Below are 12381 nucleotides of genomic sequence, written 5' to 3'. Positions count from 1 at the left end.
AGTTAAACCTTACCTCATTTACTAAGCTCTGGAGCAACTGCATTTGCAGAGTGCAACTGCACATTGCAGAGTGCACAGTCTATTTGCCTTTAGAAAATCAACCCCAATCAGTGCTTAGTGACACAACCAGAAGACGCAATCAATACCGTACAGACAAAAGCAGAAGTATGTCCGCACAGATAAAACCAGTACCAGGAACACCAAGGGGTTGATTTACTAAAATTGAAGAGTGCAAAATCTTGTGCAGCTCTGCAGAGAAACCAATGCAGCTTCTAACTTCAGCTTGTTCCATTAAGTTTTGACAAAAAAAAAACATGGAAGCAGATTGGTTTCTAGGCACAGCTGCACCAGATTTTGCACTCTCTAAATCAACCCCAAAGGGTACCATGATGACAGAAGCAGGTATACATCCAAACAGATAAAATAAGAACAATGGCACTACATTGAATATGCCTGAATACACAAATTTGTTACTGGAAGCCCACAAAAAGGAATACAATTATTAGCATACTGGCAAAACCATGAATGTATTTACTGGTGGACATTTTGGAAAGAAAACTACCATCTGCATGGCCATCAATAATATGTTTTGTTGCTCCAGTTTTAACAGGCTCTATCAACCTTTTCCAACCCTTTTTAACATAACGGGAGATTTACTAGAACTGGAGCACTCTGAATCTTGTGCAGCTGTGCATTGTAGCCAATCAGCTTCTAACTTCAACTTGTTCAATTAAGGTTTGACAATAAAAGCTGAAAGCTGGTTTCTATTCAGAGCTGCACCAGAGTTTAGTAAATATTCCCAAATGTATTGGTATCAGTGGTTACTTATCTGAGTGGAAGAAATTGCTCAAGGAACCGCAAGCAACCTCTGTAGGAACCATAGAGTTCCACAGACCCCTGCTTTAGAAAGGATGAGCTACAGTGGATAAAAAAGTCTACACACCCCTAGTAAAATGTCAGGTTTCTGTGATGTAAATAATGAGACAAAGATAAATCATTTTAGAACTTTTCCCCCTTTTAAGGTGACCTATAAACTGTACAACTCAATTGGAAAACAAACTGAAATCTTTTAGGATGGGGAAGTAAAAATAAAAAACTAAAATAATGTGGTTGCATAAGTGTGCACACCCTCTTATAACTGGTGATGTAGCTGTGTTCAGAATTAAGCAATCACATTCAAACTCATGTTAAATAGGAGTTAGTACACACCTGCCATCATTTAAAGTGCCTCTGATTAAACCCAAATAAAGTTGAGCTGTTCTAGTAGGTCTTTCCTGACATTTTCTTAGTTGCATCCTACAGCAAAGCCATAGTCTGCAGAGAGCTTCCAAAGCATCAGAGGGATCTCATTGTTAAAAGGTATCAGTCAGGAGAAGGGTACAAAAGAATTTCCAAGGCATTAGATATACTATGGAACACAGTGAAGACGGTCATCATCAAGTGGAGAAAATATGGCACAACAGTGACATTACCAAGAACTGGACATCCCTCCAAAATTGATGAAAAGACAAGAAGAAAACTGGTCAGGGAGGCTGCCAAGAGGCCTACAGCAACATTAAAGGAGCTGCAGGAATATCTGGCAAGTACTGGCTGTGTGTTTCATGTGACAACAATCCCCCGTATTCTTCATATGTCTGGGCTATGGGGTAGAGTGGCAAGACAGAAGCTTTTTCTAAGGAAGAAAGAGAGAATTATGAACAGTTCCAAATACCAGTCAATATTGGCACAAAACGTTCAGCTTGCTAGCAGAATCCTGAAGATGAAGAGGAACATCATCTTTCAGCATGACAACGACCCGAAGCATACATCCAAATCAACAAAGGAATGGCTTCACCAGAAGAAGATTAAAGTTTTGGAATGGCCCAGCCAGAGCCCAGACCTGAATCCCAAAATCTGTGGGTTGATCTGAAGAGGGCTGTGCACAGGAGATGCCCTCGCAATCTGACAGTTGGAGTGTTTTTGCAAAGAAGAGTGGGCAAATATTGCCAAGTCAAGATGTGCCATATGATAGACTCATACCCAAAAGACTGAGTGCTCTAATAAAATCAAAAGTGCCGTATGAAAATCAGTGCTTTAACAAAGTATTAGTGGGGGGTTTTCCTCCATTATATGTACCTAGGTGGATGAAGCATCGGTCAGAAGCTGCATCTGTCCCCCCAGGAGTCTCGGCAATGAAAACCGAGCGATCCAACATCGCCGATGGCTCGGTTCTCACATCTCCCCGAGCAGAGAGCTGCTGACTGTCAATCAGCAGCTCTCCACTCTTCTCCTCCACATAGGAGAAGCCCAGCCAAATAAGCTTTGGCTGGGCTTCTCCTTTAAGGGTGTGCACACTTATGCAACCATATTATTTTAGTTTTTTATTTTTACTTCTCTCCACCTAAAAGATTTCAGTTTGTTGTTCAACTAAGTTGTACAGTTTATAGGTCACATTAAAGGTGGAAAAAGTTCTGAAATTAATTATCTTTGTTATTTTTTTTACATCACAGAAACCTGACATTTTACCAGGGGTGTGTAGACTTTTTACAGTTACTGTATATACTAGGACGTGGTAATGGAGCATGACTAAATTGAAGTTCTCTTTTTTTTACCTTCTCTGTCTTTAACAGCTTTATCAAGGTCATTCTGAAGTCGTTCTAGTTTCCCATTGATTGAAGAGATTCTTCTCATATGATCCATAGAAGCAGAGCCATCTTCCTCCTATGACACAACAGGGAGGCAACAAATAAAATGGAAATATACTGGCACAAAGCTTGTGAAATCATTGTTCTTTGTTATTTGTTTTTTTTTTTTTATTGAACAACTTACATAATAATCCAGGAGCAGAAATTCTGATTTATTGTCCTCTGTAAAAATGGTGGTTTCCTCCATAAAGGCTTGAATATCCTTTTCAACATCAATGTTTTTAATAGCCTGGTCTATTTGACTTTGACACTGTAAGATATACAGCATTGAGAACAGTTTAAAACAAGTAAATACCATGGGCACCAAATAAATAACCTAAAAATAAAATTACCTTTTTAATGAAATGCATAGTGCAACACAAAGGGGTTGATTTATTAAAGAAAAAAGTTCACTTGGCAAAAACCGTTGCACTTTGCAAGGGTATTTTCCTCAGAGCTTATTAAATGTAGTGAAATTTTACCTTGCAAAGAATACCTAATCGTGTGCAAAGAGAAGGAAAAAAGAAACAGTATTTTTGCTTGCACAAGATTGGGTGATGGAAGTCAGCAAGGGTTCAACGTATTTACTAAGCTCTTGACAAGATTATATTGCAAGTGCAACTTCCCCTAAAAAGTGAATAGTCTATTTGCCTTTCCTCTGGAATTCCCTACCCCAATCTGTCAGACTGTCTCCAAATGTATCCACCTTTAGGCGATCCCTGAAAACTTTCCTCTTCAGAGAAGCCTATCCTGCCTCCATCTAACAACTGCACTATTTTCTCCATTAGCTCATCCCCCACAGCTATTACCCTTTCTATAACTTGACCCTCCCTCCTAGATTGTAAGCTCTAACGAGCAGGGCCCTCTGATTCTTCCTGTATCGAATTGTATTGTACTTGTACTGTCTGCCCTAATGTTATAAAGCGCTGCGTAAACTGTCGGCGCTATATAAATCCTGTATAATAATAATAATAATAATAATAATAATAATAAAGTCTAACCCCGTCCAATATTTGTCTTTAGACATGACAGAAGATAAAGGGACATCCATTCAAAGGGGACAGAGGCATCAATAAAAACAAAAAAATCAAATAGGATTATAACAAACTAGAACCTCTATTGAGGGAGATTTTCTCTTTATCCTGTGCAGCTGACAGGTATTTTACAGAACAGAAATAATCTCTTCTATGGGGACGCAGACAGTATTTCAAATCTGACCTCTCCTAAATGAGACATAGCCAGAGTTCTAAAGCTTTAAGTGACATTAAAGACACATCATAAAAAGCTATCAATAAAGTGTGTATTACATGCTGTTCATACTCACTCACTATGAAATTAGTTTTCTGTATTCTGCAAAAATCTGGTTGATCCTGCTGTTCTGTTCCTCCCTCCTGTCCATGTCCCCAATGCAGTTGGAGATTTTGCAGAGCAGTGTTGGCAGCTCTGCACATGCTCAGTTTTCAGTGAGTTTCTATCCTGAGCATATCCTCCCTATCACATCTGAGCAGCCTATGTGCCTATAGAGTAGTGATGGCGAACCTTGGCACCCCAGATGTTTTGGAACTACATTTCCCATGATGCTCACGTACACTGCAGAGTAGGATGAGCATCATGGGAAATGTAGTTCCAAAACATCTGGGGTGCCAAGGTTCGCCATCACTGCTATCGGCACATGGGCTGCTCAGATGTGATAGGGAGGAAATGCTCAGGATAGAAACTCCCTGAAAACTGAGCATGTGCAGAGCTGGCAACACTGTGGGTGTATACAAAGTGGTAAATGACAAGCCCACCCCCTCCCTCCTCCTCCATGCCCACTAACAAGCTAAACACAATGGGGGGCAGGATATTACATGTAAATTGATGGAGGCTTCATCTCCCTCCTTTTAAGCAATGCAATGCCTGAATATGACCTAGAATCAGCTTCTTGTAGCCCCTGTACAGCAGAGCTTAGACAGGTGTAGGGAGTAACACCACAAGGAGCCAACCAAACGTGCTGCAGCACAGGGAGCATGATGACAGTGCAGCTGAGAAAAATTAGGTCTCCTGTCCTGCCAAAAACGGCTGTGATGTGTGGCAGAGCTGCGTAAATCTCAGGACTGCAGAGACAGAAATACAAATCTGATACCCAGCAAGCCTGTTTACATGTGATCAGCTAATCACATGGTAAAGGGCTGCCGTGATTGCGCTGGATGCACGTCGCAGGGGGTATACGGGAGTCAGAGCTCTGTGAGGATATCCATAGACACCCTCCCAAAATTGGAAGCCCTGGGGTCAGATGGAAGGGGGGGGGGGGTCAGGGGTGCCCGTCATGGTTTCTTACACCAGGGCCCTGAAGGTTCTAGTTACACCCCTGCCTTTTGTTATACTTTAAGGCTACAAACAGCCTGCCTACTAGTGCAGTAACTACATTATACCCACTATTCTTATTCTTTCCACACCCTTATTAAATAAGTCTGTATATAGTTTATTAACATCCGTATTACTTTATGTACTTTATGTGTTTGCATTAGATCATATGATGATGAACCAAGAGGCAAAAGGTCAGCAGTATGGAAAACGAATAATTCAACATATACTGTATGTAAATATCATATACATAGAAAGCTTGTTAAACAATAAAGTTGGAGATAATAATTACCAAAGATTACAATCAGGGCTTTAAAGCTGAACTCTGAACAAGCAGCTAAATACACAGTTGAAATACACATACTGTATGAAAGCTGTTTTATCTGTCAGAGAATATGTAATCCTTTGCAGGTTTTTTCTTGACACCCCTGCCAGACACCACAGACAGGTCCTTGCCCTCCACTGCAGCAGTGAAATTTGGTCAAAAACACACCTACACCCTGCTGATTGGATAACAAAAGAAAAGCAGAGCAGTGATCTTATCACTCTGCTGTTTTCTCCTCTTCCCTACAAGTTCACCCTTCAGAGTCTAAATGACTGCTGTACAGGGGACTAGAGGAATCTAATATTATGACACTTGTATGCCTGCAGTTTAGGATACGGCATAGGATGCAAAATGTTTCTTGAGATTTGTCACATAAGATTACCAAAAAACTTGCTCATCACATATTCAACTTGTAGTGTGATGATTATAACATTTTCACAATTAGGTGAGTACATAATGTTTAATATTCCACAATAAAATATAGAGATTCAGTAAACTTTGTTTCCCAAGACCTCCTACTCTCTAGCTCCCTTGTCTCCTCCTCCCATGCTTGTCTCCATGACTTCTCCAGAGCCTCTCCCATTCTCTGGAACTCCCTACCCCATTCTGTCTGGCTATCTCCTACTCTGTCCACTTTTAGGCGACCCCTGAAAACTCGCCTCTTCAGAGAAGCCTATTCTGCTTCAGCTGATAACTGAATCTTTTATTTCTCCCATCAGTTATTCCCTTAGTTATTACCTTTTGTTCCACCAGCCCCTCCCTTATTAAATGTAAAGCTCTCAGGAGCAGGGCCCTCCTAACCCTCTTGTATTATTGCTGTACTGTCTCCCTTTGTATTGTAAAGCACTGCGCAAACTATTGCCCCTATATAAATTCTGTATAATAATAATAACTTTGTGAAACCAGGCAAAAGTCATTAGAATGCTTTGTGGCTATCCTCTGAATGCATCCATAGGTTGCGGTTATTGTATGTTGTTCTTCAGCTCAATCTCTAGTTATCTATTGTTTTGGGGTTACAAATGTTGGTGTTCTCCTCCCTTTGGACTCAGCTAATATTGTGCCATCTCCCAGGACCACAAATGCACAGTGCCCCAGTTCTCGGACCCCAGCAGTCAGTATGATGTTCTTGGACACCCATTATGACATCGCCCTTCACACTTTTAGGTTGATTTACTAAAACTGAAAAGTGCAAAATCTGGTGCAACTGTGCATTATAGCCAATCAGCTTCTAACTTCAGCTTGGAGAAACTGCAGTCTGCTCACATAATTTGTAATAAAAACATATTTGCCGTTCTGAAGCTTCCCTCCAACCACTTTGCATATTATTTTATATATACTGTGATTCTGTACTTGCCAAATATGCTGCAGAAATCTCCCTCCACTAAGTCTGGCTGCAACCATTTTAACTGTGGGCAGCTGAAGTTGCTGCCTGTTCACTTCCTGGATTTACACAGACACACACCTCCAGCTCTGCAGCTCTCATTGACCCTCTTATGACTCATCCCCCCTCCCTTCCTGGCAAACTCTCACAAGAGTGTGAGAGAGAGAGCTGTGCATGATGTCATAAGTCTAGGCTTTTTATCAGACAAGAAACAGGAAGTGGTCTGTATAAGGTATTTACTGGCAGAAAAAAATGTTTTACTATCCAAAGTGAAAACAACAAGGGCAGAAGATTTAATAGATGGAAAGATGAACAAATTACTGAAGTTCCGCATTAAGCTTTGATTAAATAAACACGGAAGCTGATTGGTTACTATGCAGAGCTACACCAATTTTTGCACGCTCCCGTGTTAGTAAATCAACCCCATATGTCAATGTGCCATGGTTGGGTAGTGATTGCCTTTTAATGTAGTAGAAAAACTAATCAAATAAAAAAATAAAAAACACATCTGTAGTATACCAAATAACATGAAAAGTCAAGGATCACTTACCACACTGAGTGTCTGTCCATAGCTGGAAACATGGTGGTTATATAATGTTAGTATATGGGAGAGGACTTGTATTCTTTCTTTTTCAAGATCTTGGATACTCTGAAATCCAACAATAAAAAATAAATGAAAATGTACTCAATAACAAAACCAATAATACAATAAGAATAGTCATTTATTAATAATCAAAGCAGGTTACATGTACTGTCAAGAGGTGTTTACATTGCCATGATACAATCATAAATACACTTGATACTTTTCTTTTTGTATTATTGTTAGATACTGTATACACCTTTGTCAGTGTTTTGTACTTCAATGGGTACCTCTGGCCGATGGTCGTTCCCACAATATGACCCCAATATAAGTGTTTAGAACTGCAATTTTTCTGTTTTATTCATGTATAGCGCTACCCCTGAAGGAGCTGCTGTAAGTTAACCAGTTCTTTCCCAGATGCATGCATCAGCAGCCTGGAACACATTAGCATTTTACTCATTGTGGCTCAATGATCAATGATTAATGATCAGAAGGGGATGTTTTTAAGGATTTAAATTGCTGAAGAACTTGGCATGGCATGTAGGGTGATATGGGACACTCCAGCTTCACCAAATATAGTCATGCGGACACTTCACATCATTTGGTGTGTAGCAAGGTCCCAGGCCTTCTTTGGTCTAATGAGAACCTCCAGGGCCAGAGATAGCTGACATGCTTCTGTATATGGTGGGTTGCAATATGAGATATAATAATTGGGCGACAGAAACTTCTTGAATGCAAAAGAGATTTTATTTCTCTTAACAGAACTTTGGAGAGAGGGTTAGGGCCAGGACACTCTTAGGTCGTTGCAAGATTAATTGGCAGACTCTGAGATTGTAACAGGAGGACAGCCATGCAGGGAAAGGCATCCAGCAAGACACCACATCTGCATGTGTAGGAATGCTGTCTCCTATGGCAACAGTCTATAACAGTTTCTAACACAAAGTGTAACAGTTCCTTCACTTCCACTACAATCACTTCTTGTAGTTCTTCAACCCACTGAGCTCCCAGTCTCTCTCACTAGACTAGTTGATTCACTGCCACTGAATCCCTCGAGCTCCTCCAATCTTCACTGTTGTATCTTCCTCAAGCGTCACCCCCGTTTCACCTCTGCTGGTTGGGTCCCTGGCTTGATACCCGCTGAAGTTTCCTGATCCTTCACTGTCCCTGGTGGTGAGACTACTGCTCCGGTACTTGCTTCAGCTACTCACCGTGGTTCCTGGTAATAAGGTGGTTGGTCCCTTAGTGGTGACAGCTTCCCCTCTACCTCCGACCGTGACAGGTTCTCCGGCCAGCAGAACCGTCTCTTCTGGTTGGACTGCAAGCCGCAATCCCAACCCTGCGCTGCTCTCTTGCTTCTGGATAGGCCCTCAGACAATTAGCCAAGGCAGCTACTCCTGGCAGGTAAATTTAGGAGCAACCCTGCCTAAATGCCAGGGTGCTACAGGTCTCTCTCTGAGCAGCCTCTATGCAGAAGCAAATATGGTTGGCAGAAACTGAGCCTCTTCTTAGAAGCTATCAAAGGCAGGAATACTACTGGCTTGTCACCCAGGGAATGCAGCACACAGTCATTAGAACCAGGAGCTCAGGACAGTACTCACACTGTCACAGGATCACCAGATTACTCCTTCCAGTATCCACTGCACACTCCCCAGTAAGCTATCCAGAGCAGGTTCCCAAGTGAGCAGTCCCTTGAATAGCTCCAAAAGAGGTCCTAAAATATAGGCCCCGCAGTTCTGCCACAGCTGGGACCTTGATTGGCGGCTGCTAAAATCAGGATTGCTACTGCAGGTGGGAGTCGACACCCCCAACCAGACGGGTGGATTCACTCCAAGTAGAAGAGCATAGGCGTGCGCAGGGGGTGTGCCAGATGTGCCTGGGCACACCCTAATCACCCCAAGCACATTAGCATTATCATTAGCATTATGGGAAATATCTCCCTCTGACCAGTTCTGCCATTAATAAAGTGCTACCATACCTCTCTTTCACTGCAACGGCTCTGCCATAAGAGTGTGTGTGTAATATACATATACACATACATACATACACGCGCATGTGTGTTTGAGCTTTGGGGTGCACACCCTAATGCAATAGGCTGCACACACCTATGTAGAAGAAGAAGACCTTGGTGCTCTAAATCTCAGACTATTTATATGCCTCTTCAACACACTTCTGAGCATACCTCCCCGTGGCTTAGCTGGAGCACAATATTTAGGCTACCCATTTTCCTTGCTTAACCCCTTTATGTTCCAGAAACCTCTGGAAGACAGGGGAGAGCAATCAAACCTGCAGCCTGTGAGCTTTAGAACAGCCAAAAGCAATCAACAACTACTCCATTAATTACAAAGGAGCCAAAAAGAACTAAATGTGCCTACATCCTAGCAACCTAGGAAGGTGCAACATATACAGACCCATTGCTTGAGTATTTTTATCTAGCCTGCGTCTGTGTATTCCTTCAGATTGCAATGCACTAATCCCAACACACTCGTTCCTGTAGAGATGGCTCTTTATATAAGTGGGTGCTTAAGCGACCACCATCTGGAACCGTGAAAAGTCAGAGTGAAAGATGTCACCATAGATCTCCAAAATGGGTCCAAAGCTTTATTCAGCGATCACATGGTTACATCAAATAGCAAAGTTTCAGAGCCACGCATGACCCCTTCATCAGGCATGTGACCATCCATGGTGTGCTGGTGCAACTCTTACTCTGTGTATTCCCACAGTACATTGATCCCCTCAGTACTCTCAATTGTGGAGTGCAAATGTCTGCCTAGACATAATCTATTTTATTGGTGATCACACCTGAACCCTCTTCCAGAATGAAGTGTACATGAATCAATATGCACTCATTGTAAGCATATAAGGTGCAGCGCTAAAAAATATGTGAAATGCTTAGGCCCATTTGTAAACAAGATCCTATAGTGAATTGATATAAGATACAGTGAACAAAATATCAACCAATGAAATCAATATGAGTTGCAAATACATGTGAAAAATACATGTGAAAGAGAAATCAGAAAAAAAAGTCCATGCAGAGATGTTCAATCCATAGATAGATAAATACAAGAAGCACCCATCCGTGAGAGATGTAAGGAATAAACGCCAATGAATAATCCACCCTGAAGTGAGTTTGTAGATTCTGCTTACCGGATGGCGATTACGGCCCATTCACTTCCTGCACTCGTAAGCCCATCCAAGAACGTGATGACGTCACCGTCATAGGCTCCCAGGATTGACCTGGCCAATCCCCAGACGACGTCCTATCGTGACGAAATGCGTAGGGAGGAGCCTACGATGGTGACGTCATCACGTTCTTGGATGGGCTTACGAGTATAGGAAGTGAATCGCGGCATACGGAGACACCGCGGCTTTGTGATATCCCTCACGCCTCATGTTATCTACAACATTGTAAGTGCGGTTCCTTTTATTACAATAAATCCTTTTTGTTATACGTTTTTACACTATGGGAGCATTTTGTTTTATATTTCCGGAAACGACCCACTGCTAAAGCCATTGTTTCTGTATTGTGTCCTTTGGGTTTTGGGAGACCTTAATCCCTATGCTGGGCGAGACTGCCGTAATAGCAGTCATCGCCATCCGGTAAGCAGAATCTACAAACTCACTTCAGGGTGGATTATTCATTGGCGTTTATTCCTTACATCTCTCACGGATGGGTGCTTCTTGTATTTATCTATCTATGGATTGAACATATCTCTGCATGGACTTTTTTTTTCTGATTCCTCTTTCACATGTATTTTTCACATGTATTTGCAACTCCTATTGATTTCATTGGTTGATATTTTGTTCACTGTATCTTATATCAATTCACTATAGGATCTTGTTTACAAATGGTCCTAAGCATTTCACATATTTTTTAGCGCTGCACCTTATATGCTTACACTGTACATTTGGAGTTAGATACTGCACTCTAGAGTGCTAGCAGCTTTTGTTTGTTTTTTTTGTCACTTTTTCGTTTTTGGTTTCTGAGCGCAGCTTTTACCCTCTTTTGGGTTTTTTTACATACAATATGCACTCATGTTCAGATAAGCGTTAGCATTACCTGACAATAGAGAGAATTAATTTTCCCTTTTTCCAGTAAGGTTATAGGGTGTCTCTCTTACTGTTGACTGGTATTTAAAATGCCAGTAGACAGAGTTTGATTTGCAGCGTGTACCAACATCCCATTACATATACAGAAAGAGAAGAAAGCGACAAAGTTGTGGGACGTTTTAAGTACACATACTGTATAGTACAATACCAATTCAAAAAGTGTATGATAAAATACTTTTTTATTTATACAGTATGTCTGCCTAAATAGGCGCATTTGCTAAAAAACTTTTCAACACAGAACAATGCCATAGAAAATACTGTATACATACGAGGATATCTCAAAAAGTTTCCACGCTTTTTTTTAAACTCTATTAAATATAAAAAAGTGCTGAAAATTTTTGAAGAATTCTCCAAAATAATTTCTTTTCACTATATTTCACCAAGCTGATGGAACCTTCTATATGTGTTTTGTGAACCAAAGTCCACTTCCTCAGGAGAACGTGAAAAGATGATATGTCTACATGTCTATTATATACAGTAATGTTTATATTATAGACATATCATTACTTGTACAGTAGTGTCCGCTTCTGTGTTTAATTCTTTTTTAGCAAATGTGCCTATTTAGGCAGACATATCAATTGAGAAGGATTTTATCTTTCACATTTTGAATTGGTATTGTATGTATCTAAAGATTCCTGCAACTGGGTTACTTTCTTCTCTTCATGGTTTTTACAACACAAGCTTCCTCCTGTACGGATGATTTTATCCGGACTCTCCTTTAGTTCTCTAAAGGCTTTTTGTTATTCCTTTTCCCCTTCTTTGCTAAGGACTGAGGCTTTCGCTGACTTGAAGGATCCCATTTTTCAAGAATGGTTGTTTGGGCTTCAATGCTTTTTTGTCAAGTGCAGAGCTCTGAACACAAATATAGGTTTGTTTGTTGTTGCAAACATTAGTATAACATTTATGAGTATACTTTCTTATGTTTCGTATTAACATTGTTATATGATAGTGTAAATAGATTTTTTTAACCATACTGGTT

General features: G+C 40.9%; 1 protein-coding gene across 4 annotated transcripts in view; it reads right to left on the bottom strand.

The window, feature by feature from the left end:
- NOSTRIN (nitric oxide synthase trafficking) overlaps positions 1-12381 on the bottom strand; it is a 143080-nt gene that overhangs the window by 52758 nt on the left and 77941 nt on the right. For all 4 annotated transcript variants that reach the window (XM_073634001.1, XM_073634002.1, XM_073634000.1 and 1 more), the window contains 3 exons: positions 7266-7364; positions 2809-2934; positions 2592-2700 (listed from right to left, as the gene is read on the bottom strand). In XM_073634001.1, coding sequence (XP_073490102.1) covers positions 2592-2700; positions 2809-2934; positions 7266-7364 — 334 coding nt within the window. The remainder of the gene's footprint in view (positions 1-2591; positions 2701-2808; positions 2935-7265; positions 7365-12381) is intronic.

This window comes from Aquarana catesbeiana, linkage group LG06 (genome assembly GCF_042186555.1).
Source record: "Aquarana catesbeiana isolate 2022-GZ linkage group LG06, ASM4218655v1, whole genome shotgun sequence".
NCBI classification, from domain to species: Eukaryota; Metazoa; Chordata; class Amphibia; order Anura; family Ranidae; genus Aquarana; species Aquarana catesbeiana.
The sequence above is the reverse complement of the archived record's forward strand: the minus strand, read 5'-3'. Positions and strand labels throughout refer to the sequence as shown.